General features: G+C 53.3%; 4 protein-coding genes across 4 annotated transcripts; all 4 read left to right on the forward strand.

Moving 5' to 3' along the window:
* Positions 1 to 93: 93 nt before the first annotated feature.
* Positions 94 to 3973, forward strand: AMD1 (AMP deaminase). The gene is made up of 2 exons (XM_062943144.1): positions 94 to 3372; positions 3435 to 3973. The coding sequence occupies exons 1-2, from the start codon at positions 716 to 718 to the stop codon at positions 3862 to 3864; spliced, it is 3087 nt and encodes a 1028-aa protein (XP_062806214.1). The 5' UTR covers positions 94 to 715; the 3' UTR covers positions 3865 to 3973.
* Positions 3974 to 5005: 1032 nt separating this feature from the next.
* Positions 5006 to 8782, forward strand: SLA1 (cytoskeletal protein binding protein; the record flags this gene model as incomplete). Its single annotated transcript, XM_062943145.1, has 6 exons — positions 5006 to 5203; positions 5280 to 6590; positions 6669 to 6735; positions 6798 to 8210; positions 8232 to 8675; positions 8757 to 8782. 6 exons carry the CDS (start codon positions 5006 to 5008, stop codon positions 8780 to 8782), a joined length of 3459 nt encoding a protein of 1152 aa, XP_062806215.1.
* A 1015-nt stretch (positions 8783 to 9797) lies between these two features.
* Positions 9798 to 11903, forward strand: QC764_118810 (uncharacterized protein). Its single transcript, XM_062943146.1, has 2 exons — positions 9798 to 10758; positions 10834 to 11903. Exons 1-2 carry the CDS (start codon positions 10276 to 10278, stop codon positions 11413 to 11415), a joined length of 1065 nt encoding a protein of 354 aa, XP_062806216.1. The 5' UTR covers positions 9798 to 10275; the 3' UTR covers positions 11416 to 11903.
* An 11365-nt stretch (positions 11904 to 23268) lies between these two features.
* QC764_118820 (uncharacterized protein) lies at positions 23269 to 25453 on the forward strand. The gene is made up of 4 exons (XM_062943147.1): positions 23269 to 23964; positions 24022 to 24086; positions 24144 to 24615; positions 24667 to 25453. Exons 1-4 carry the CDS (start codon positions 23549 to 23551, stop codon positions 24971 to 24973), a joined length of 1260 nt encoding a protein of 419 aa, XP_062806217.1. The 5' UTR covers positions 23269 to 23548; the 3' UTR covers positions 24974 to 25453.
* Positions 25454 to 25947: the final 494 nt, after the last annotated feature.

Consider the following 25947-nt stretch of genomic DNA (forward strand, 5'->3'; position numbering starts at 1 on the left):
GCCATGTGACTGATACCGAGAAACAACATTGTTTCGGGCCGGTGCTTGTGAGCATGAGTCCGCCCGGAAGGCGCCGTGCCCCTTCTCCCAGTGGGACCCTGAACGTTCCAATCCAGGGGTTCCCGCGGCGGCTGGGGTCGGTATGCATGCTTGCTAAGCCGCTAGAACAAAGAGCTTCTTAGCTGAGCTTGGCAGGCGATTAGCGCCTCGCCCTGGTACGTCATGCCTTGCCTTATCGCTAAAACGATAGGTGAAAAGTGTCAGAGCCCAAGAAGGGAGAGGACTTCGTTGAGGGGGCGGTGACTCAACCAAGACATTGGTCCTGATGGGCGCCTGTATATATTATCCAACCAACGGCTGGAGCTGAGCACTCAAGAAGCTGGTTTGGATTTGGAAAAACAGCCAGTCAAAAGTCAGTCAAGAGTGTGCGGTATCTAATTATTTTTTGTGCTTTCTACCCCTCCTTTTTGCCCACGATCAGCCTCAACGATGTGCCGTAAGTTTGTCTCTACATTTGCTACCTAGGAATGCTTCTTACCACGCCTCGCTGTTGCTCTGGGCTCTGTCAGTCCTGCGTTTGCCAACCGCTCAAAATGCCAACTTGAGTGTGACCTGTCTACGCGCGTGGAACAGCCGGTTAATGCAGTGAACAGAACACTCATTCTCGCATGACCCGTCGTCAAACTCGACGTCGCCCAGGTTTGCAGCTACACAAATGCCGGCCAACGATTCGGACGACGAGGAGTACACCCGGCACGGGCAGAGTGACACGGAATCCGACGGTTTGCTCGAACAACACGAACATGGCCGCTCTCACGGGGCACCCGATTCACTTGCCCAAAGTCCTGGTTCGGATGGCCACGTCCGCAGGGCGGATGATGCAGAGCTCGAGGAGGGCATGCTTCCCCGAGACATGCCCCATAAGACCGCCTTTTTCGACCTCGTTGCCGAACGCCAAATGACACAGTCAGAGGCCAAACTGTTCTACCAGCGAAGCCAGACGGACAGCCGCACCATGCAGACGCAAACACAGACCCAGTTCTCCCCTCAGGGAAGCCCATTGCTTTCTTCGGGGACGTCTCACACCTTGGGCAATATCGATACCGCGCTGGGCCAGAACCCCGCGCACAACGCCAGCGGGATCAGGCTTTCAGACCTCGACCCGGCGATCCTGCCCGAATCTGGATATGAGCCTCCCCTCAGCGCAGCGAGGCGCGATCCGAGTCACTTTGGCTTGAGCAGCCTTCCAAGCCGCGGTAGCTTCACCAATCTCAACAACGCCGCGGGCGCTCCCGGGAATCAAATCGACCCAGCGGTTCAGCAGCAGATGCTCCTTAACACGGGCGCTGTTGCGGGTATCGGAAGCAGCACCTACATGGACGCGGACCCTCAGATCACAGCGGAATTGAGCACCATATTCCAAAGGATCCAGAACATTTTGAATATTCGTCACAGATACATCAGCCTATCTAATCAAGGCCCCGAGGACAATCCCAAAGATGACCCTAGCTGGCCCATCTACCCGCCGCCCCCAGAGCCAGCGTGGAGCGAGGAGAGAGACAAGGCTGGCCGGAGCACAAAGGCTCAGAACAGCGCCTACAACAGCATGGCTAATAGCATGGTTCTGAGCATGGACAAAGATAAGCAGCGTTCCAGCGACCAATCTTTCGATATTCCCGACACTCCCCAAAAGCCATATAGGAGTAAGCGGAAGCCCGGGCAGGATATTGGCGAGGATTTCGACATGGATGACTTGCTACCCCTCCCGGGTCCGAGCGAGATGACATACCGACTTGATGACAACGGCGTCTACCAGGTGTATGAGACCGAGGAGGCGAGCAAAACAAATTCGCCTGTCATCAAGGTGCCTACCATCAAAGAGTACTACCTTGATCTCGACGAGATTTCGAGCGTGTCATCGGACGGCCCCAGCAAGAGCTTTGCCTTCCGGCGGTTGCAGTATCTGGAGGGCAAGTTCAACCTCTATCAGCTGTTGAACGAGTACCAGGAGACCGCCGACAGCAAAAAGGTGCCTCACCGTGACTTTTACAACGTCAGAAAGGTGGACACGCACGTTCACCACTCTGCTTGTATGAACCAGAAGCATCTGCTGCGGTTCATCAAGAGCAAAATGAAGAAGTTTCCGGACGAGATCGTTTTGTACAGAGATGGCAAGCATTTGACACTGGCGGAGGTGTTTGAAAGTATCAACCTCACGGCCTATGATTTGAGTATCGACACGCTGGACATGCACGCCCACAAGGACTCCTTCCACCGGTTCGACAAGTTCAACCTCAAGTACAACCCTATTGGCGAATCTCGACTGCGTACCATCTTCTTGAAGACGGACAACTTTATCAATGGTCGTTACCTGGCTGAGATCACCAAAGAGGTCATCTCCGATTTGGAGTCGAGCAAGTACCAGATGGTGGAATGGCGCATTTCCATCTACGGACGGTCGCTTGACGAGTGGGACAAACTTGCGGCTTGGGTTATTGACAACAAGCTCTTCTCTCACAATGTCCGGTGGCTCATTCAGATCCCTCGCCTGTATGATGTGTACAAGGCTAGCGATTTGATGGGTAATTTCGAACAAGTGGTTGTGAATATCTTCCGGCCTCTGTTTGAAGTCACAAAAGACCCAAATAGTCACCCCAAACTCCACGTCTTCCTGCAAAGAGTCATTGGATTCGATAGTGTCGATGACGAAAGCAAGGTCGAGAGGAGGTTATTCAAGAAGTTTCCAGTCCCTCGGGTGTGGGATAGCAAGCAGAATCCTCCTTACAGCTACTGGATCTACTATCTGTTCGCCAACATGACCTCGCTGAACGTCTGGCGCAAGAGGCGGGGCTTCAACACCTTTGTTCTCCGACCGCACTGCGGCGAAGCAGGTGACAGCGAGCATCTTGCTGCCGCTGCCCTCTGTTGCCACAGCATCAGTCACGGACTGCTTCTCCGGAAGGTTCCCTTGCTGCAGTACATTTTCTATCTCGAACAGATCGGCATCGCCATGTCGCCCCTCAGCAACAACGCCTTGTTCTTGGCCTACGAAAGGAACCCCTTCTACCAGTACTTCAAACGTGGATTGAACGTGTCGTTGTCAACCGACGACCCGCTTCAGTTTGCCTTTACCAAGGAACCGTTGATTGAGGAGTACGCTGTCGCGGCGCAGATTTACAAGCTGAGCCCGGTCGATATGTGCGAGCTGGCTAAGAACTCTGTCAAGCAGAGCGGCTACGAGTACTCGGTGAAGCAGCAGTGGTTAGGGCCCAACTTCAACATTCCGGGTGCTCGGGGCAACATGGTGAAGACCAACGTACCTGATAGAAGAGAGGAGTTCCGGTACCGCACTCTAATGGAGGAGCGCAGAATGTGAGTTTTGTGCCTTGTTTGGATGCTCAAAGTTTGTGTTGAGACTGACCTGTTGCTGTCAGGGTGGAGAGATACACATCGATCGCTGAAAATGCGGCTGCTGTGGATGCCGCCGCGCAGAGCGTGGCGTCCCTTGCAATGCCCTCCAAGAATACTGTCACGGCGGATTCCAAGCAACAGAGCCATGCGCCATCTCCCGCCTCGCAAGCTCAGGGCCCGAACATTATTGGTAAGTCCGCCAGGGTTGAGACCGGTAGCCCGGCAGTTAGCGCACAATCCCAGGTCTTTTCAAGCCCAGTAACGGCTTCCCCATTGACGGTTTCCGGCTCGGAGGAACACATTTCAGGTCATGAGCCGAGATACTTCCCGGGAGTTGTTTCGCGGAGGCGGCGGGATAGCACAAGGCAGAGCTCGATGCATGAGAGTGACGACGCTGCGCTGCGGAAGGTGTCTTCTAAGAGAGATGCTTCCAAGGAGGGGCGCGGTAACTAGGGAAATTTCCGAGCTTGGCTTCGGGAACCATCTGGATAAATATTAAGAAAGGTCTGGATAGATAGAGAATTTGATGAATCTCAAAGCAACGGTCCCATCATGTTTGGACCATGTTTACATCGTCCGGTGTTCAGGGGCGACCGTTCACCCCCCTTTTTCCAAAGGGTTCCAGACCCGTGGAAGAGCACGTGGCGCTCTGTTTAAATGCCCCCACCCACTTTCAGCAGACGGGATCAACGCCAGCTGCCAGGCAGGGACTGACAGTGCGTTATCTAAGGCTGACTGCCAGGCTGCACAGAGACAGGAAAGAGAAGGCTGCCCGGGCGGACTCCTGCACATGTATGTGTTAAGTGAATTCTGCTATGAGACGTCAGCTTTTCACTCGTCCTAGACAAACCTAGACCATGTGCATACCTATCTACACAATTGCGTTTTTAACGTTACGCCTTCCTGCAGGCACATCTTCAACTCCTGTCCAGTCTAGCCTTTGAAACATATTGGGAATAGCCCGGCCAATTTCCCCCGGTCCGCCGAGCAATAGCTTCTGGGTCCCCATTCATTCAATCATCTCTCGACCACCTCCTTTTGCATGTTATTGTTTTCGTAACCAACTTATCCGACTTTTTTTTGATTATCCCAGGACGACAAGAGGGAGAGAGTGAGGGAGAAAGGTTTGGACGGAGAAGAAGCACCACCACCGGCGGAAGAGCGAGCCATTTGTGGGCAAAAGACCACACGCTCGCGCCTTTTCGGTCCACTTTCCGGGGCAACGCCCACGTTTGTCCACTTTCCCATTCGCATTCGATTCGTCCGCCTGTTGCAACAGTCCAGCGTTCTCTCTGGAAGCGCCAAGTCCACTGGCTTCGGCTACAGCCCAACGTCAACAGTCAACAGTCAACAGTCAACAGTCAAGGAAAAACCAGCCAGCAGAGGGAAATCTACTGTTGCATCAACCTTTCCCCGCGCGCGCGCAGTGCCCTTCGCCGCCTGTGACGGCAACAACCCATTTTCCAACAACGCCGTGAACCCCCTTTCCGAATGCTTCGTACCATTGACCATCTCGACCGATAGCGCGCGGCACCCCGCTCCACCCCCCCCCTTAACGATCGATCCAGCTCGAGTTACGAAGACTGCGGCAGCAATGGGGTTCCTTGGTGTGTACAAGGCCCTGTACGACTACACTCCCCAGGCGGAGGGGGAACTGTCAATCACCGAGGGCGACGTTCTGTATGTGTTGGAAAAGAGCACGGATGATGACTGGTGGAAGGCCAAGAAGAAGGCTACGGCCGAGGATGAGGATGAGCCGGTTGGCTTGATCCCGAATAACTACATCGAGGAGGTACGTCACGTCGGAGCATTGGAGGGTACTTGGCCATTCTTTGGTCTCGCTGATACGAGGTGTACAATGGCTGCAGGTAAAACCGGAAAGCAAGGCTCGCGCGCTGTATGAATACACCAGGCAAACCGACGAGGAGCTGTCCTTCCCCGAGGAGACCCAGCTCGACGTTTACGATACTACTGACCCGGATTGGATTTTGGTAGGGTACCAAGGAGATTTCGGGTTCGCGCCGGCCAACTACATTGAGATTGCGGCTGGTGGACAAAAGCAGGAGGAGGCCGCACCGTCCATCCCAACTCCGCCTCCGCTTCCCGTCAGGACGCCGAGCGATGCCGCACCCAGCCCCGCCCTTCCCCCGAGACCCCCATCGGAGCCGGCCAGCCCGGCTTCGCCTCCTGTCGCGCCGAACCCAGCCAGCATGATTGCGGGTATGATGGCTGCTCGAGGAGGTCATACCCCCGCGCCATTGGACCTCCAGCCATCTGGACAACGGCATGTTGCTGAAGAAGAAGAAGGACAGGAGGTCAAATCGCCACCTCTTCCGACCCGGCCGCGTGGTGATTCTCAGGTCTCGGAGCCTGCCCGCTCGGCGCCTGCTTCGGGCGGTCTGAAGACACACGGGTTCCGTGACAGTGATCGCATCGACCGCTATAGCGACTCTGTTCCTCAGACTCCAAACACGGCACCACTCACCCCTGGCGACTTTCACATGTATAACATTAATGAAATGGTCTCGGTGATGGGCAAGAAGAAGAAGATGCCTACTACTCTGGGCATCAACCTTCGGACTGGCATCATCTTGATTGCCCCCGAACATGCTTCGGACGGCCCATCGCAGGAGTGGACGGCGAACTTGATGACGCATTATTCTCGGGAAGGCAAGCACGTCTTTATGGAGCTGGTCAAACCAAGCAAGAGCATCGACTTTCATGCGGGCGCAAAGGACACCGCAGAAGAGATTGTTGCGATGCTTGGGGAGCTGGCCGGGGCCGTGCGTGCTGAGGGACTGATGGAGATTGTCAAAGCCACCAAGGGGAGCAAGGTGCCTCAGCAGAAGACCGGCGTTGTTTTGTACGATTTCTTGGCCCAGGGCGAGGACGAGGTTACGGTTGGGATTGGTGATGAGGTTATCATCTTGGACGACACCAAGAGCGAGGAGTGGTGGATGGTCCGCAGGGTTAAGAACCAGTTGGAAGGCGTCGTTCCGAGCAGCTACATTGAAGTCACCGGCATGCTCGACACTCCGGTTCCGACATCGGCTTCCGGTATCAACGCGGGCCGGTCGACCATCGAGCAGAACCGGCTGGAGGAGGCGAGATTGACGAAGGAGGCGCTCAAGGCGGCGAAGCGGGAGGAGAGAAAGGAAAGGGAGGGGAGAAGTTCAGAGGTAGGCCCTGGATTGCGTTTGCCCGAGCGAAGTAGTAGTTTGTCTCAGGCCAGAAATGGTAACACTGTGGGACAACAGCACTCCAGCAGACGCGAGAACGGAGCCTCGGGTTCGTCGAAATCGAAGGATGGGAGCGTCAAGTCGAGTAAGTTTCTTGTGATCTATGGGGTTTGAAGACCGCTCGCTGACCATCCTCTTTACTGCAAGAACCCGACCCGGCCAAGGTGCGGACGTGGACGGATCGGTCAAAGTCTTTTACCGTCGACGCTCAGTTCCTCGGGGTGAAGGATGGCAAGCTCAACTTGCACAAGGTGAACGGTGTCAGGATCGCGGTACCCATCGCCAAGATGTCGATTACGGATCTGGAATATGTCGAGCAGATCACCGGCATCTCGCTCGACGAAGACAAGCCCCTTTCCGATCTCAAGAAGAAGGCTGCCGCCGAGAATGCTCGCAGTGGACGTTCCTCGTCTTCCAAGACCAAGGTCGGAGCGTCTATTGAGCCAAAGAAGTCCACTTACGATTGGTTCCAGTTTTTCCTGGACTGCGACATCCAACCTCAGTCCTGCGAACGGTACTGTCAAGCGTTCGAAAGGGACTCCATGGATGAGAGCGTGCTGCCAGACGTGAATGCTACGGTGTTGAGGAAATTGGGATTCAAAGAAGGTGATATCATCAAGGTTATGCGATACCTGGATACGAAGTATGCCCGAGGCAAGGGTAGTGTTGGCGATGATGAGTCTGGTGGTGGTTTGTTCTCGGGTCCTGGGGGCGCTCTCCGAAACAACACCAGAAAGGGACGGCCAGCCCCACCAGTGGAAACTAACAACGTTGTTGATCCTAATGCCTTTAAGAAGGATGGTAGCGGTGCCGAGCCCAAGTCGGCGTCTCCCACCACTGCGACAGGACCGGCAGCTGCAGCGGCCGCTCCAAGCAAACCCGCAGGTGGATTCGATGACGATGCTTGGGATGTGAAGCCTTCCAAGACTCCCGAACCAGCTCCGGCAGCGAAGGCACCTGAACCCGCACCGGCTCCCGTTGCGGCTCCTGCGCCAGCCCCTGCTCCCGCTCCCGCTCCCGCCCCCGCTCCCGCGCCCAGTACGGCCAAGCTCACGGGTTCGATGCAGGAACTGTCATTGCTCTCTCAGCCATTAGTTCCAGAACAGGTTCAGCCTCCACCAGCTCCTCCTGCTTTGGACTTCTCGCCTGCTCCCACCGCTGCCGCAGTTGCCCCGGTTCCAGCTCCCGCGCAAGTTCCACAGCCTACCGGCGCGACCCCTGGCTTTTTTGGTGGTCTGCAAGCTCCCGTTGTCAACGGACAGCCGCTCACTCAGCAGCTCCCGCAAAACATTGCCCGTGCTAGACCTGTGGCACCTCAGTATACCCAGGGTCAAGGCGGTTTGATCGCTCCTCCTCCTCCGTCTCGACCACTATCAGCTCCTCAGACGGCTCAACCCAGTCAATTCGCGCCACCACCACTCCAGCCCCAGATGACGGGCTTCCAGACACAAGTCGCGCCCCCGGGTCAGAGCCTAGCCGAGATCAGCCAGCAGCGGATGCAGCAGCAATACGCCGCCCAAATGCAAGCCCAACAGCAGCAGATGCAGCCTCAAATGACGGGGATGCAGCCTCAAATGACGGGGATGCAGCCCATGATGCAGCCCATGATGACGGGTATTCCTGCTCAGCCAACAGGTTTCCAGCCTGTTCCGGCGGGGCCGTTCATGTCACAACCCACGGGCATGGCACCACCCATGCAGCCGATGCAGATGCAGCCTACCGGGTTTGGTGTTGGTGGGTTCGGACAGCCGCCGGTTCAGCAACAGCCTTTTGCTCCTGGTGGCGGGCTGCCCATGCCGTTGCAGCCTCAGCAGACGGGTATGAGTGTGCTGCAGCCGCAGATGACGGGATTGACTGGGTTTGGGACAACGGGGAGTCCAGTGGGTGGGGGATTGGCGGCGCCGATGCAGCCTTTGATGCCGCAGAAGACGGGGCCGCCACCGCCGGTGAGATTCGGGGTGCAGCCTGATGCGAAGAAGTTGGCGCCGCAGGCTACCGGACGGAGGGCGAATTTGGCTGCAGCTAGTAAGTTTTTTTTTATTTATTTTTTTAGTTTTTTTGAACCTAGATTACCATGAAGCGATGAAAATGCTGACGCGTTAATAGCACCGGATAATCCGTTTGGGTTTTAATTACAGTTTGTGAGGGGGGTTGGGATGGGTGGTAATGTGAATAGAGGGTGGCCAGGGGGATGTACGGGGGGAAGTTGGTGGGTTGAGGAGGGGTTAGAAGGGGTGGTTGTTGGAAGAGAAGGGGGCTGTTGTTTGTGTTGTATTGAGTTGTGTGGGTTGTCTCTGGCTGTGGTTGTTGTGGGCTGAAGCGATGCAACCGATTTTACTATATCTATTTTTTGCTTTTTATTATTCAATGCGTTGTTTTTCTTCGAGTAGAACTGCTTGTTGTACTGTGCCATGCAAAATATTTTGGTTCTAGTATAGCGTGCGTGGGAAAAGGGGTAAACAACAGAGAAGAAGGGGTAACTGTACGTACACCTAGGGCGACTTCGCAGCATCAGTTGAGAGGACGACAGGGAAATATATGTTAGTAAACTTTGGGAACCGTTTTGAGAAGTCCATGGGTAGTGAGTGTGTGATTTGGGACGTGTGACCATCTTTGGGAATGAGACGCCGTTTATACAATTCTTTCAAGGCGCGGTTCAGCATGGTGGTGGCAGCTACCTATCTTGTCCACGTCGTGGGACCTCAACCCAAGGCAGAGATCATACGATAACCAACATATACCTCCTTTTTCCTCTTCTCTACTTTCTCACAAGTTTAGAACATCACGTACCTCGGCATCTTGACCTGAAGGAGGCCCAGCAAGGTCATGGTCAAAGCGGTCCACATTTCAGCCCCAACCTGGTTGAGCTAGAAGCGACATCTGACCCAAGTCTCAGAATGACGTTTACCCACCAAGTGCCCGCGTGACGGGACGGAAAGCTACCTGGTGTGGAAGTTACTCTGGCACCCCGCTGGAGGGTTGCACTTGGATACCTTGTAGAGAGTACTTGAAATTGTGTGACAGATGGGGCAAAGCAGAGGTAGAGGGTACTCGGCGTGTTGATAAGATAAGAAGCTTGATCTGTGCCAAGACTGGTTCAGATCCCCAACAAAACGCACCTCAAAGGGACTTGAGTGGTCCAGAACAGGCTGATGAACAACGACAACTGACGGTTTGCTGCAACAGCTGTCTTCCGAGTTATCCATACGCGAATGACGACGGGGCACATGGCTGGTTGTTAACGGAACGGAGACATCACACAGCAACTGTGGGTGCAACAAAGATATCCCGACAACACCACACTTCGAACTGTTTCTGAAAGAAGGTGGTTGAAAGGTGTAGAGGCTGCATCATCTGCCTGGAGGTAGCGAGGTGTGTGGGTGCCTGGTGACCAATAACCACCACACCTTTTATCAGGAAGCTTCTCTGAACGAACGGCAACAGCCGCCTGATTTGGCCTTCTCTTTTCCAACCACCACCAACCCTTTGTCGAGGTTGGTGCCTACGAACGGAATACACCTAGGTTTCGATCGACACAAAACCTATAACTTCCATCAAGCACCATCGACAAAACCGCCCCCACCTAGATAGCATCAGCAACGCCTGCTTCACACAACCGCCCAGCATGCGCGACCCCTTCCCCATCGCCCCGATCCCGGCCCTCTCAGCCTGGATTCAACCCTACGCCGACGCCCTTCACCTCCCCACTCTCCCTCTGCACATCCACGAAGTCCTCGGCGCCGCCGCCTTCTACACCTTTGTGCACACCATCCTCTCCCCCATCATCTCCAACGCCTTCTTCTCGAAATACTATCCCAAGAACCACCGCGCCAGAAAGGCCAACTGGGATGCCCATGTCGTTTCGCTCGCGCAGTCAGTCCTGATCAACGGGCTGGCGCTATGGACGATGTACTATGACGAGGAGAGGGCCAACAGCGACTGGGAGCAGAGAGTATGGGGATACACTGGAGCAAGTGGTATGATCCAGGCTCTGGCAGCGGGATATTTCGTCTGGGACTTGGGAATCACGCTGTTGAATCTGGATATTTTTGGGTTGGGGCTGCTGGCGCATGCGGTGAGCGCGCTGGCGGTTTACACTTTTGGATTCGTACGTTTGATGCTCCCTCTCTCTCGCCCCCCCCCCCTGTTTTGATGTAATGCGGTGTACTGACGAAACTACTAGCGCCCCTATCTGAACTACTACTCCTCCATCTTCATCCTCTACGAGCTCTCCACCCCGTTCCTGAACATCCACTGGTTCTTTGACAAGCTGAACATGACCGGTTCCAAGCCGCAGCTCTACAACGGGATCGCGCTTTTGGTCGTCTTCTTCTGCTGCAGACTCGTCTGGGGAACGTACCAATCCGCTGTTGTGTATGTTGACATGTGGAAGGCTGTGCAGAGGGGCCCCGATGCGGGTTACATTGCTGCCGCGTTTGAGAAGGCTTCTGGGGTGGACAAGAATTTGATGCATTTTGCCAAGGATGCGGGGCCGGTGCCGGTTTGGTTGGCGGTCACATATGTGGCGAGCAATCTGACGCTGAACACGCTGAACTGGTATTGGTATTTCAAGATGATTTCTGCGGTGAAGAAGAGGTTTGAGCCGGCGAAGGAGAAGGCTGCTGTTCCTGCTGGGGGTAAGGGGACTGGCAATGTGGCGACGGGGGCGATGGTGGGGGAGAAGCAGGGGCTGAGGCAGAGGGCGCACTCGATTGAGGATGTGGTGCCTGATTCGGAGGAGCTGAGGCAGGGGACTATTCAGTAGGGATGATGTGTGAAGGTTGAGAGGGGCGTTGGATAGGGGCAATGTGGGGTGTATAGGAGGGGGTGTGGTCTTGGTTACTGTGGCCTGGGTTTCTGGGTGATGATGGACGGATGGGTGGGCAGGCTGTGTGTATAGCTGTCGATGGTTGTTGTTGGTATTTCTCGTTTTTGTTTACCTCACTATGTAATCATGGGATATGGAGTATTCAAGCTGGCATTCGGTCGTTTTTTTTCTATGTCGTGTATGGTGTGTGCACACTTTGGACTGGGATTCGGTTTTTTTGGTGATGATGGTGAGATCTTTTTACGAGCCTTGTTTCTTTCTGTCATTGTTCGGCAGGCTCTGCTGGATGTTGAAGACGGGCGGGAGTTTATCTATCTACCTTATCTAGTTGCTCACCCTGGGTACCAAGAGAAAGGATTAAACTGCTTAACCAAGGTGACCGACGTTTCTGTGAGTGCCCCTTGATGTTGTTGTGACATGTGCCTATGTGTGTTGACAGAAGGCCTGGAGAGCCGCTGGGCTGAGCTGAGACAGATGCCCTTTGAAGGTTTCTTAGTGAGACTGGTTTCCATTCCAAATCAATACCAGTGAAGTAAAAATAAGAAAGTGAATAGACAATTTAAAATTGTTTGATACTCAAATGCCCTCATGGCTACCTAAGGGATGTTCAGTCCTCAAAGAGTCAGACTTTGATCTTTGACGATCACCAACTCCGGCGAGAAGGAGAGTATAATCTGTCACCACAGGCTAGTCTATATGGGCCTCATCATGTATCCTCCAGACCCTTTTGTCTTTCTTTTTTTTTTTCCTTTTTCTTTTTTTTTCTTTTTTTCTTTTTTGAATGAGTATTGTTAGATGTCAGCATTTACCCATCACCAACAATACTTTTTCTCTTTTTCTCACTAGGCTTCTTGGTGAGTCATGACAGAAGCAGTTGTTGTGTTGCTCTAAACGAGATACTACGTGGGCATCACGAACCTCTTTCAGTATACCATACCAAGGCAGAATCAATGCACATTACATAGCACTAATCAACTTTGAACGACTGCAGTTACGTGTTCTTGATTATCAGTTGGAAGGTAGCCGCCAGTCTTGAGGAGTAAAGTTAAACATTGCGGTCACTGCTTCGCTTTCTGCTTCACCAAACTATACCTATTGAGCAGTGTGTAGCTACCTCACGGTTCACGATATTGACCCGGGTCTTGCTGTTCTCCAAGGCGCTAGTTAGAACATCCCCTGGAAGGGCGAGCACAATCTCAGACAACGCAGGGTGGAGGCAGTGTTTTAAAAGCGGTTTTGGGTCAGGTAATGTTTGAGGAGAATGTTTGTCTGTAGCTGAGGGGGGCTGAAAAGGGGGGAGGCGGTTGCCATCCGGCCAGGCTATTGTCAAGTTTCAACATTGGCAGGGCAAGGGGAGGCTATTGTTGCCTCTTGAGTCTACCTTACCTATGGTCTCTCATCGCCCTGCTCTCTCGGGCGGTGGGATGAGTCGGAGGGGTAAGCCCCTGGGCTTGGTAGGGACTCCTGAGGTTGAGAACAGGCCCCCCACGCTTGAGGAGGGCTCTCCCACGCACACGCCGGTGAGGGACATGTCTCGTGCTACCAACTTGGTTTTGTGAGTGAATGCGGTGTTCTATTTAGGTTATGCCCGGAAACACCGGGCGCTTGGAGATTTGCTTTGGCTTCCTGTGTGTGCTTTTGTTGGAAATTGTGTATGCCGCATGGTTTGGTGGAAAGGGGGGGGGGGAGTTTGTGTGACGGGATGACAAATCTAGAGCAATGGGAGGTTTGAGATTGAGATGGTAGGAAAGATGGGATGTTTAGGCAAACATAGAGGTTACGTATGGCCCCCTCCGGTGATGGTGGTTGTTGGGTGTGGTTGTGTGTGTCATACACAGTGATGGTGATGGTGATGGTCTGTGAAAACTGACCTTGTGAAATTCAACTCGAGTCTTAAATCTCTAGAATAGGCTTTCTGGGAAACTAAATTCTATTGGGAGAGTGTAGACTGGCGTCGGGCCACTGATTTTGATGTCGCGTGTTGACGTCGTTACGGCGAGGAGGGTAGAACTTCGCAAACTGGGCCAAGTGATCATCATTGAATGCCATCATGGAATTGTCTAGATACCACTTTGAAACCCAACAGGGAAACAGTCACACTACTATCGTCATTCATACTATACACAGCTCTCATATCACCAGTGATACCTATATTGAGACGTATTCTCTGATAGATGCATACCTACATATCATCTTCCCCAACCCTCCGTAACAAACAACTCCATCCTCACCTCCCCCCTCGGCGCTACCCCCTCTCCATCGGGGCTAACAAGAGCCCCTTACCATAATACCCATGAACCTTATTATAGCCTCCTCATGATACAACCGCGTCACGCTATACATCACCCGGCAGCACAACACTCACCATCTCTATCCAACAAACACACATCCAAGGCAACATGAAGCAGCACCAGCCCTACAAAGGCAGGAGATAAAGCACAAAGGAGGCGGCGTAGAAAAACGCCTGAATGACACCGCATGTACCTACACGACTACTACCCCATACCGACTCACCGCATTCCCTTCCCGCTTTCTCACAAATCCTCCCGTGGGAGAGAGAGAGAGAGAGTGTGTGTGTGTGTGTGCTCGGCATTTCGCTTCCAGAAGGAAAATTGACCACCACCACCCCTCAACTCTGGCGAGGAGGTTTCCCGTCTCGCCTCTCAAGTTCACCTTGCAGCTCGCCTCCCTGGTACGCCTCACCCCCTTCTCCTCGGGTCCTTTCCGATGGCCGTTAACTTTCCCAACCGTTTGAGGAATCCTTGCCGTGTGTTATCGAGATGAATAGGTGTATGGGCTGACCTGTTGAAGTAGTTGGAAGCTGCCTAAGCTCATGGAGATATCGGGGAATCTTTTGCCTCTGAATAATCACCATCACAATCCCTGAATATGAGAGAAAACACACAAACTTGCATACCACACAACCAGGGAAGCCAGCCAGCTCGCCATGTGGTATTTCGACGTTCCATCCCACCGTTGCCTCTCCCCTGTCAATCCAGAAAGCAGATACCTATACTGCTGTCAAGAACACAGAAAAACTTGCTGGTACCTGTCAGGGCCCAACCCAAGCCCGGCCGGCCGGCCACCCGATCCAAGTCTGCAACTTACAGCCACCCATCCACCACCCCCCCCCTTCCCCTGGTCAAGAAAAAGGGTCGGATTTCTATCCGGCCATGTTAATTCAGACCTCGTTGCTTCGAAAAAAATTTAGGCTTCTAGATTGTTTGAGGAACCACTGGTTCGCCACGTTTTTCTTTTGCCTGAAAGTGGCGTGTTGTGTTTACAATAGCGATCTCCCTGCATGATAGCAGATACTATCAGATAGGTTAGTGACCAGATACATGGAGGCTTCGCCTCAACACCGACAAGAAATCAAGGCCAAAAGTTCCGACTACAGCCGCGCGTCTGGGCCCGGGGGGGAGGGGGGGGGGTGGTGGATAGATAGTTAAGTGGAGTTTTTGATTCTCCATAATGATATGATCTACCCTGCTGTCGGGACCGAAAGCTGTCTGTCGGTGTCGGCGGCGGCTGTGAAGATGGCTTGGTAGGGGCAGGTAGAAATCGCACTTGGGAAGGCTGCGGATGGAGGAGGGGCTTGCTAGCTCTATTCGATATCTAATTTGGTCTGTTGTTGTTGTTGTTGACGTCCAGTCTCAAGCGCGCTCGTACTCGTGATGCTTTGACAGCTAAGAGCTTCAGCAAACCACTCTCCCACAGCTTCGTGGCGGCGGCACATTGCAAGAAGCTTGTCTGGCCTCCCTCCCGCATGCCCTTTCTCCCACCTCTCTCTCTCTCCCCTCTCTCTCTCTACTCTCTAACCAAATCCCCCCCCTTCCTTCCCTCCACAATGATGTTAGTGGTAGTCGTCGTCGTCGTCGGCGACCTACTCCAGGAGAAGGAAGAGGCACAGCTCCTTTCCATCGGGAAGGATCCATCCCCTTACCTTAACCCCCTACACCACCCAATCTCGAAACAACCGCGCCAAAAAAGCAACACCAAGACGCACGTCTCCTCCTCCTCCCACGGCGTTCATCTCGGCAGCATTTCAAGCCTCCCAATGCAAGGAGTTGCAGTTGCATCATGACAAGTTATCTGCGGCGCGTGTTATTTTCCTCTCTGTCGACATCATCGACATCCCTTGTTAGAGTTTCACCCAAGCATAACATGGGCAGCAAGCGGACAGCTTCGTAAAGCCTTCTGTTCCGGTTGGTCCGGCTGGCTGGTGGAATCATGGGGGAAAAGGGGGCGGTGGTGGAACTGCATTACAGTAGTCACTAAAATCAAGGAAGTTGAGTCGTGTACCGTGTTATTTTTTGCTTGTTGGCCGTGACAAAACTGAGTGAGTGGATGGGTTGTGGGTATCGAGCTGCGCAAATCCCTTACCCACATCCCGTCGTTTAGAAAATGTTCTGCTTGACGGGATACAAACCACAACGATGTGGTTACTCAGCGGTGGAAACTGTCCTGCCACCGAGATTGTTGACAGGTCCTCCGGGCGGGTTGAAAGGCCCTTTCGCAACCCCTCAGGGCCTGGAATGTCCTGTAATAGTCAGCCACTCTCCCGCCCGAGACACTACCATCAAGGCACCCTACTCCTAACCCTCCTTCTCCGGCCGCCGCTGCTCCCCACGATGACAAGGTTCCCCGATTTGTTCACCGGTAAGGAAGCCTTGGCTCTGCGCTCCCTATCCGTCCGGTAGGATCAAAGAACTTTGACAACAACGGACAATGGTACGCTCCTTCCCCCCACAGTCTCTATGCAGGGGGGGGCTTCATGAAGGACGGGGTCGTAGTCAGTGGCACAGAGCGTCTTCGGGCTGGCGAATTAGGGGAGACGACTTCGTATGTAGGTGCTTTGATAGTTTCCATGTGGTAAGGTAGGAAATAGATAGAGTTAGGGAGACAGGGGAGCCCGAGCTGGCTGGCGTGTACCGGAGCCATCTCCGACAAAACACCAGCCTGTAGAACTGCCCCCGCTTTCCCCTTCTTCCGTGACGCCCGCTCTTTCTTCCCCGGTCGAGATAAGGTACCTATAAACGTTGGGAAAACGGGCGTGGATGCCGGGTTCCATGCGTCTAGAGGAGCATGAGATTCTGACAGATGGCTTTAATATTCCGTCCTTGCAGCAAACTTGGCTACTGCTTGTACTCCGTACTGGGCCACTGGCGAGCGGAGCATATCTTCCTAGAAGAGAGCGTGCTATCACCAGGGTCACTGCTCGGACGCCCTGGATATCAAGGTCGGATGCGATGTGATGTGATGATATCCCTTCCGTCTGTTCCGTCCGACTTCCACAACCATAGCAACAGAAGAATTTCGAGCTTCTGGAAGACGTCCCACGCCGCCTCCCCTTCATGTTTCGCATCTTCGACCGCTAAAACGCTTGTCTTGGTCGGTACCAAATCAGCCAGGCGCACATTTGCGAATCCTTCAGCGCCACCATCACATCAAGGTCATTATGTCAGCAGCAGTTACAGTTCTGACGCCAGGCGCTCTGCTTCTAGAAAGACGCAATATCCGGATGAGCCAGGGATATATCAAGTAATGACGAACGACTATACATTTCAAGAAGTCACCCAGTGCCACCTTGTAGCTTCCGTGGGTAGTCTAGTCAGGTCCAGAGGCAGAGAAAACTGAGGGCGATAGGCGAAATGATGCAGAGGCTTCATCGTCTAACCAAATCTTACAAGTGTAATAACAACTGTATCACTGAAGAAGAGAAGCCGGGGCGATCATGATGGCAACATTGGCTTTCAGGGATGGGACCTTCGTGCAAGTCCGAGCGAAACAGGCAGCGCCGTGTCGTTATGGCGGTTGAACGCCACAGCGTGTCTTCCGGCCGCCGAGTGATGGGGCTGATGCACAATGAGCCGGCTCGAGCCACACCCGAAACAGAGGCATATTGCCTGATAGGGCTGATGGTGGCCTTGTGAGGTTTTTGGTTGCAGACCCTGACAAACTGCTGGTGAACAACCGAAGGCTGGCACCATCGGGTTTCTGGATTTGGAAGCCGGCGAAGGTGCAACAAGAGCCAGTGGTTGGTTGCTTGCAAAGCCTCGGGTATCGATTTCCAATCGCTGATGGATGAGTGTCATCGCGTGGAGACCTCGGACTTTGGGTCGCTTTCGAAAAGAGTTGCAGTTACTAGTCGGATACGGTAGAGCTCAAGCTTCGTTGGGCCATATGGGCGAATATCGTGATTTGAGAATGTATAGTTTCCAACTGCAACTAAGGTTCCAACGCCAGGCCCCGAAAAGGCAGCTCGATGGCATGGCCGACTAGCTGTGCCTCTCTGGCGGTGTCCGGGTTTCGGATTAGCAGAGATTCCCCATGTTGGGTCAGGGTCAGATGGCTGAGAAACCTCGACCAGGTTAGAGGACGGACGGTTTTCTTGAAGAAACAGTCGGAAAACGTACCGGATATAATTAATGATCACCTACTCCACACACGTGTCATCCCAGGTGATTCCTCATGCTCGCGAGTGTGGCGTTTGGCTCTCCGGCCCAACAGTGGGGGGGGTTGGTTCATAGCGAGTGGTGATTGTACGACCAACAACAGTTATTGTGAACCCATTTGGCATCTGTTGTGGAGCGCGCGGAACTGGGTAAGCCGGTGGCACGTTGTGTGTATATTGCGAGATTCGAATCTGACCGGTGTAACTGTCGTTCTCACCGTTTCTCGGTCCAACACACTTTGCTGCCGGCCGCCGTTTGTCCGAATTGGTTGTCACAAGCCACACGCAGTGGTTCCAGCCTTGAAGAAACGCCCTTTCAGCCACTGACGCACAAGCCCGCCCTACAGGGCTGATGGATCAACTCGTTCGTTCGTTGAACTTCTGACCCCGATGTGCAGAACCATCAGACCGTGCAGCTGATGCAAGACTGTACCTGTTATTTGACTCGCTGACTGCATGCTGACCCAAAATGACTCCGTAGTAGATAAGCACCATCGCCTTCTCACCGCCCTTATCACATGGACGTTGGGCTGGAGTACTTGTGAACCTCAGCTTGAGCATAAGATGATCAGCCCAGGTGGAATATCACTGAGGCAGCGCCCCTGTTATGTGAGATGATCATTCGGGTAAATAGATTGCCTGGCGTATTCAAATCTACTGTAGGCACTCTGCAAGCAAACTGCCGCAAACATAAAGAGTCGGTGAAGCTGACAGGGTGAACACTACACTCACAAGTCGAAAAAAAAGCCCTCAGTGGATAGACTGCATACCCAGTCACATAGATCGCGGGGTGCTTCTGAACAAACGATCCTGGGTGTACGAGCAATCGCGGTGGATGCGGGGATGAAGTTGTAATGACAGACACCTGCTGACTGCCCACCCGTCTCTCCAACGGCACGAGTGAGGCACCGGGTGGTGGGTAGTGATGAGGAGAACCAAGGGCATATGCCATGAGTTTTGCTGTGCCCTTGAGGTCCAACGACGGAACCTACGGTGTGCGATTTCAGCGTTCCTGTCATGTGGTTGTAATAGGGCTTCTGTTGTGATACCTGTTGGAACATCTAAAGCGGGGTGTTGAGGACTGTCCTATTTATCGCGACATAGCCATGCCAGGACAGCACCCCGCTTTAAGTGTGTTCCAACGACTGACTGTTAGCTGCGTGGGCGGCGCCTTTGCCCGTTGCTGTTGGTACTGTTGGTGTAACCAGTGCCTGTATGCCAGTCCTCAACACGAAAATCCTCGATCGCTGGCAGCACGGCTGACCCGAATGTTGGCCAATCCAATCGGAAGATTTGGGTTCACAGTGCATATCCCGACAGCCACTTCGGCCCCCAGGCACCTGTTTTCACTTTTGATGTTTGGGACTTTAACATCTCACGCCCCCCGCAAAACTGGTATGGAAATGCTGCAGATGGATGATGTTTGGGTGATCTTCGGGAAGGACAGCACCACCCACCATTTCGATAGTCCTTATGGCTACACTACCGGCGCCGGAGATAGACCACGTTTGATTCGAGCGTCGGCATCGGAACTGCATTCATATGCGCGGACGGCGGCTAGAAGTGTGACTTCGGTTTCTGTGGCTGACAGGAGTCACCGTGATTGGGAATGCTAGCCGCCAGAATGCAGCCAAATCTGCCACTTCACGGTTGAGTACACCCCCATGTGGGTTGCTGAGGTCTGTGAAAGAGAGCTTGATAACTGAACCGGGCTGACATGTCTATCTATGGGTGTGTTAGGTAGGCTGTGAAATGGTAGGCACCTGAATGTCTGTACTTGACCTTGAGATTCTGGTTGTTGGCTTCTCTTCGCGCTCTTCAGGGTCTAGACAAGCTTCTAGTATCGTTGAAACGGCTGCGCCATCACGATCCCGAAATTTGAGTTCTTACGCAGCGTAACTGGGAGCTAGATGGGCGCGAGCCGCGATCAAAGTCCGATTTCGAGAGATCGGTTTCCGATACGGGGCAATGACAGGCGATGAAGTTGGGGACTAGCCCAGGCAACAGAATAAAATGTGGCTAAACTTAACGGCCGTGTCGATTGCGCGGGGGGTTCCTTGTCTCCACAACAATGCTGCCCCTCACTCCAGGCTTAGCATCTGCAGGTGAAGAGGGGTTGTGTTGTCGAATCAGATACCGAGACTGGAATACCTTCTTCAATGCAATGGGATGTTCAAAAAAGGCATCTTGCATGCAGATATCGAGGATATCAGCATGTACTTAGGGGCACTAGCTTGGCCACTCAGGCTGCAGTATGTATGGCTGGCATGATTGAGAAGTATGTAAAAGTCTAATGCCAACATCCAGAGGACGGACCCCAAAGATCTCGGGCCTCTTCACGGGTTCACGCTAGAACTTGTCTGGAGTCAATCCCGTTGTGGATGATGCTTAACTTGTGTGGGCAGGCAAGCTTGGCACGGACTTGCGAGAGTATGTATAAGTGGATCTCGGCGGCACAGGGCTGGAACACTAACTTTGGTCCTTGGGTCTGTCTCATCATCTGGTGGCTTGGGTTGTTATTCAAAAGTTGATTGAGACGGAAGTAGTCATGAAATAGGAGACCAGACCTAAGCACTCTTGGCATGATTGGGCACCAGGTATGCTGTCCGACTGAATTATATAATAGACCGATTGCACTTGCATCTCCTGGGACAGGGCATACTGCACTGTCAGCTTGATTTCGATTGGTTTGCCCACTTACGAGAGTCTTGGAGCAGACTATTGGACTCCATTCTTTTCCCGAGTTTGGCAGGTGAGTGCACTAGTGTAGATGTAGACCAAGCTGGGTTTCTTCGTATTCTCCCTGGCCACAAAAAACCCGAAGACACTATACAATTAGCAGCCTTTCATACACACCATTCTCATTCAAAGACAACCATGAAATTCCACCAAAATTCTTATATGTTTCACAAGTACTAAAACAGTAGTGTTGAAAAGATGAGAGGATTTGATGAAGTGGGGGTGGAGAAAATTACGTTTTAATATAGACGTGGTTGTGTAAGTGAGGGTGATTTAGGTATTCCAAGTGGGGTCTCCCGAGAACTATCGCCGTGCGCGTCGTTGTGATCGCCGAAGTGTCCGGGGCTCCGCCCGCCCGGCTTTTTGTTTCAATATCATATACCCTTTCGGCGGTCGCGAGAACGTCAAACACTCTCCTTCCCTCATCTAACTAAGCAAACAAGCGCCGCGCATGAGCAGTGTTTGGAACAGCTGTGCCAGCGCCGCAAGGGCTCACGGGCTTCGAGAACAAATGGAAGACAATGCAGGAAGACTCGAGCCAGCGGCGTAGATGACATGTCTTGGCACAAAAGTCCGACGGGGGACTTTTGAGGTTGGATCGCTTGTCGTTCGCCGTGACAGCAGCAAGACCTTGAGAGTTGCACAGAGGCGCCTGTCGGGCGATGTTTGTAGGACAAATTCTCCCAGATGTAACAGCAAGAGTATCATTTTAGGACTTCCAATGCCCCGGAGCTGGAAAGCCTTGTGAAAGTGGTGGCCTAAGCTGCGCCTACTGTCCAGTGCAACCCCTGCTGTGTCGGGACATGCGAGACAACCGCTCGTCAATCGTTTAATGTTCGCCGGTTTGCCGCGATGGATGGTCCGTGCACGCCCGTTTTGACCGCTATACGCTATGCACGATGGGGTTCTTCGAAACGGAATCAGCAAACTTGACCCAGTGCGTCGGGACAGGGTTCAGGATCCTTCAACACGACTTCATCTCCTCTGCCGCAAACTCGAGGTGCTCGCCCACACCAAAGAAATCATTCCCCCGCTGACAGCTTGTTCACAAGTTTCCCCTCAGGATACGCCGGTCATGAGCCGCCGGCAGGCATTTCTCTCGGAGACGACGAAAACATGGACTTATTGCAACTTCGCCTGAACCCTTCACCTCGCTGCCACATCTTTCCACAGGTATTTTGCCCGTCTTTTTGTCCTCCCAGCGAGGACTTTGAGTCTTCTGCAGGAGTGGATCTTGCCAGACTCCCCCATGTCTCTCAACGAGGCAATTTGACCCATTGGCTGTCCCCGCTGACAATACTGATCCTGCCCCGCTATATGAATAACGTCGTCTCTGGGAGTTCTGCGAGATCCCTTTCTCCTCGCTCGTCTGCCATCATGCCTACCAAACCCTCCGAAATCTTCACCGTGGCGGTATTTGGGTCTGGCGCCGTGAAACGTCCAAGTCAAACCCGCACAAATCAACTCGAACAGACGCCAGCCGCGCATGGCGGGAACCGGCGTTTGCTTCTTTGGTCTGATTGATTCCGCCAGACGCCGCAGACACACTCCCGGGACAACCTGTATGGTCGCCGTCACCTTGATCATAGGCATGTGGTCATTGTGCAGCATTGTCCTGGATAAGAGTGCAGTTGCACCACTCAGAGGAACATCTTCAACATCCCATGCCACCTCTCCCGCGACATTGCTGGGCAGTCCTGTCTGGGTACGGCACATACACCTTCTTTTCACCTAATAGCATGCTGTTTCTCATATCACCGCGCGGCACAGCTTCTCATAATCTTCTGCTGGCACCTGAACCGGGCATTCACGGACAGAGATGGAAACGCTGGAGCCTGGGGGCCATGGCATGACCGTTTCACTTCTGCGCCACTTGATCGCTCAGTCCGTTCTCAGTCTCTTGTTTCCTCTCTCCTCTTCTTCTCTATGCTCGGCCATCTTCATTCCAAGTGGGAGGGAGATTCTGAACGAGGAGACTCTTTCCAATGTTTGGTCTTCAGGGGGAGGGCGTACATCTTGACCAACTGTCAAGCACACGGGCACGCTACCAGCTGCGGAAGAGACCTTCCCCATACCTACACAGTGTACGCAATGCTGTCATTGCCCCAGTAGGGTCGCTGACTCGTCGACTTGACAAGCAGTCAATTCAACATATTTCTCCAAGCTAGTCTCTTTTTGGTTGTCTCTTCCAGTGTAGGGCTTGTTTTCCCGCGCTCTTTTTATGCATCTTGTTTGTATCGAGGTACTGTTCTAGATCCACACCACCACCCACACCCTCCCTGTCTCCCGCCGTTCAGTGGCCCTTGCCAGAACCCCTTACCCCGACCCCTGGAACGTGCCTCGCTCTCTCTGTCGTTCCCGGCCTTACTCCCTGTCAGGCTTGTTGAACCCATGTATACCCGCAGCCCACTGGGGTGCGGATTCCTTGCCGGCCCAAACTCGCTCTGGGTGCTCGACGTATGGATACCTCAGGAGCAAGGTGCAACCGCCATGTACAGCAGTACCCCAAGCAGGGTATGTGTGGGGATGGGTACTGCCTCTCTCCACGTTATAAGCCTAGCCTCCCCGGCCCCATGCTCCATGACCTTTGAGGCTGAGGGCCATTGCCATCGAAAAAGCTTCAAGCTACCCCAAAGATAGATTGACAAGCTTTGTTCGAAATCTTGCTACCTGATCGCTTCACGGGCCAGAGACCCGACGCCAGACCTCACACGTTCAGTTGACATCCTCATATAAGTCGACAAGTGCCTTTTTGCCGTCAACTTTATAGCGGCAGATCCATACCATTACTGACAACGTAGGTGGTGTTCCACTCGAATTCCTTTTTGTTTTCTTAGTGTGTCTTCTTTTCCCCCCAGTCTCGTTTCTCCATACAAGATGGACTCCTCCTATTCAGACCAAGACTTCGACAACACTTACTCACACAACGCCAGATCGAGAGCCGGTAGCGGGGTGTCTACAACAGAGGGGCTCTTTCAGAACTTGCAGCTTGCCGAGTCTCCGTCCCTGGAAACCGGTTCCTATACCAGCAGCAGCAGACCACCATCCTCGAGGGGCCTGGCCTCACCCGTATACTTAAGTCCGAGCCTGTCCCACCCGCCCACCTATCTTTCCAGCTCCCTCTCTCCACATCAACAACACTTTGCACACCTACCCTCGGACACTGAGTGGTTCGAAGCGGAACACGCACCAGTCCACGGCACACCACTGTTGCGACTGGAACCTGCACCAGACCACGGGGAAACGCCTTCGACGTCATCGCCGCTGGCATCGATCGAGCCGGAAAGCATGAGGTACTACGCACGCCAGTTAGAGAGTTGGAGAAAGGATCGTGACTGACACCCATCCAGCGCCGTTGCCGTATCATACGATCCAGGATTCAGCATGGGAAGCAGATCTTCTTTCACTTGGCCAGGTGCGTCAGCCTCCCTATCATGCTGGACGGACAATGCATGCTCACCAGCAGCAACAGTACTGGACTCTGGAAGCGGTCTTTTGCCGCCTGACATGAGCCACCACTACGGATCAGAAGCCAGTTTATCACCGCCCAGCGGATCACGATCGATCACGGGCAGCCCGCCAAGAAACACACTCACGCCGGAACAGAGGGAACTAAAACGCCAACGAGACCAGGCCCGACACAGTTCGAAGATGCACGCTCGCGGGCGAAGGGCGGGAAGTGGCTCCGAATCAGTGTACTCACCTCCAGTAACGCTGGCCGACTTGACGACAGGCTCCTCCACGATGCCGATTTATACCACCGCGCCATCTCAAATGTCGCTCATGGCCGAACCTACAACGTCACATTATTTGCCGCCCTTCTCGCCTCCCCTTCCCGATCAAAGCCAGACAAACATGTTCCCGAATCCCTACCCGCCACAGTCGTACATGCCAGACTACAGCTACCAGCCATCTCCGGCCCCGAGTCTACCATCGCACTATGGGTATGTTTCCAACACGGGAAACAATCGGGCGGTTACTGACACCTTCCTCAGCAGCAGACCAGTCATGGGAGACCCGAATCTTGGCATGTACTCAGTTCCACCAGTGATGGGCCCAGGACCTCAAGACACGAGCGGACAGGTACGAGTGGTACACAGCCGACCAAAGCCACAGTGTTGGGAGCACGGATGCAACGGTCGCCAGTTTTCTACCTTCAGCAACCTTCTCCGGCACCAGCGTGAAAAGTCAGGACAGGCCACGAAGGCGACGTGTCCCAACTGCGGCGCAGAATTCACACGAACCACGGCGAGAAATGGGCATTTGGCACACGACAAGTGCAAGAAGAAGAGCAGCAACTGAGCTCCAGCGGGTTGCGGGTGTTTCTGGATTTGCGTTTCGACTACAATTTCTATTCTGATTTCTGTACACATCTATCTCTTTTGCATGGCGAGATTTTGGGAGGGAATTTGGGTTCTTTTCTTCTGGACATTTTATCTTTTCTCTATACATTTCTTCTCTGGTACATTATGTTTTTTTTTTTTTTTTTTTCATGGGTTTTTCTAGAATTAGGGGGACAGTGAAGGGTGCTTCTCAGGGGGTCGCATATACTAGGGGATGGCGAAAACGATGCCGAACTTATAGGTGTAGAAGACTGGGAGTTCGGCAGCTTTGCTCCAGAAAAGGGAGCGGGCAATAAGGGGGGTTTTAAGGTGTGTTATTTGAGGACCTGTGATGGCGCAGGTTACGAGCCTTCTTGGGCCAACTACTATACCCATTTCATTAAGCAGAAATACGATCAATGTAACAAGCACCTTTGAGTGTGCATCTGCAAAGGTTACAGCTCTTCTCCAGTTCCACGTTGCCGCTCTGCAAATCAAGGCGCCTCCTTCCCAATCAGTCCAGTTGGAAGAAATGGGAAGTTGGCCGTCAATCAGACGAACTAGAAGCAGGAGGCACGCACTGGGTCCTTCCCGCTCCCGAGTTCCTACCTCAGAAGGAGGGCTGCAGTCTGACCGTTGCTCCTTCTTCCCGCAGTCAACTCCCGTAGGGCGCCTGCCAGGTCGATCCCACAGTGACGTTATCAGCCTCCAGTTCAACATCACTTCACCGCCTTATCGTCCGACCTCTGACTAACACACCCTGATGCGCAAAATATACAAAGTCGTCACGCCAACATCTGTTTGCTGTCTGCCTTCCCGAGCAAGTGATGTCGGGCCCTACCTGAGGGCTTTTGGCAGTGATGACTGTGGCTGAACCCAAGGTGCGGCCAACTCGGCGGCCATCTTCAATGGCGGCAAACCGACCACCAGAAACTCACAAAAGCCATGTGCTTT

Source organism: Podospora pseudoanserina, chromosome 1 (genome assembly GCF_035222485.1).
Source record: "Podospora pseudoanserina strain CBS 124.78 chromosome 1, whole genome shotgun sequence".
Classification (NCBI taxonomy): domain Eukaryota; kingdom Fungi; phylum Ascomycota; class Sordariomycetes; order Sordariales; family Podosporaceae; genus Podospora; species Podospora pseudoanserina.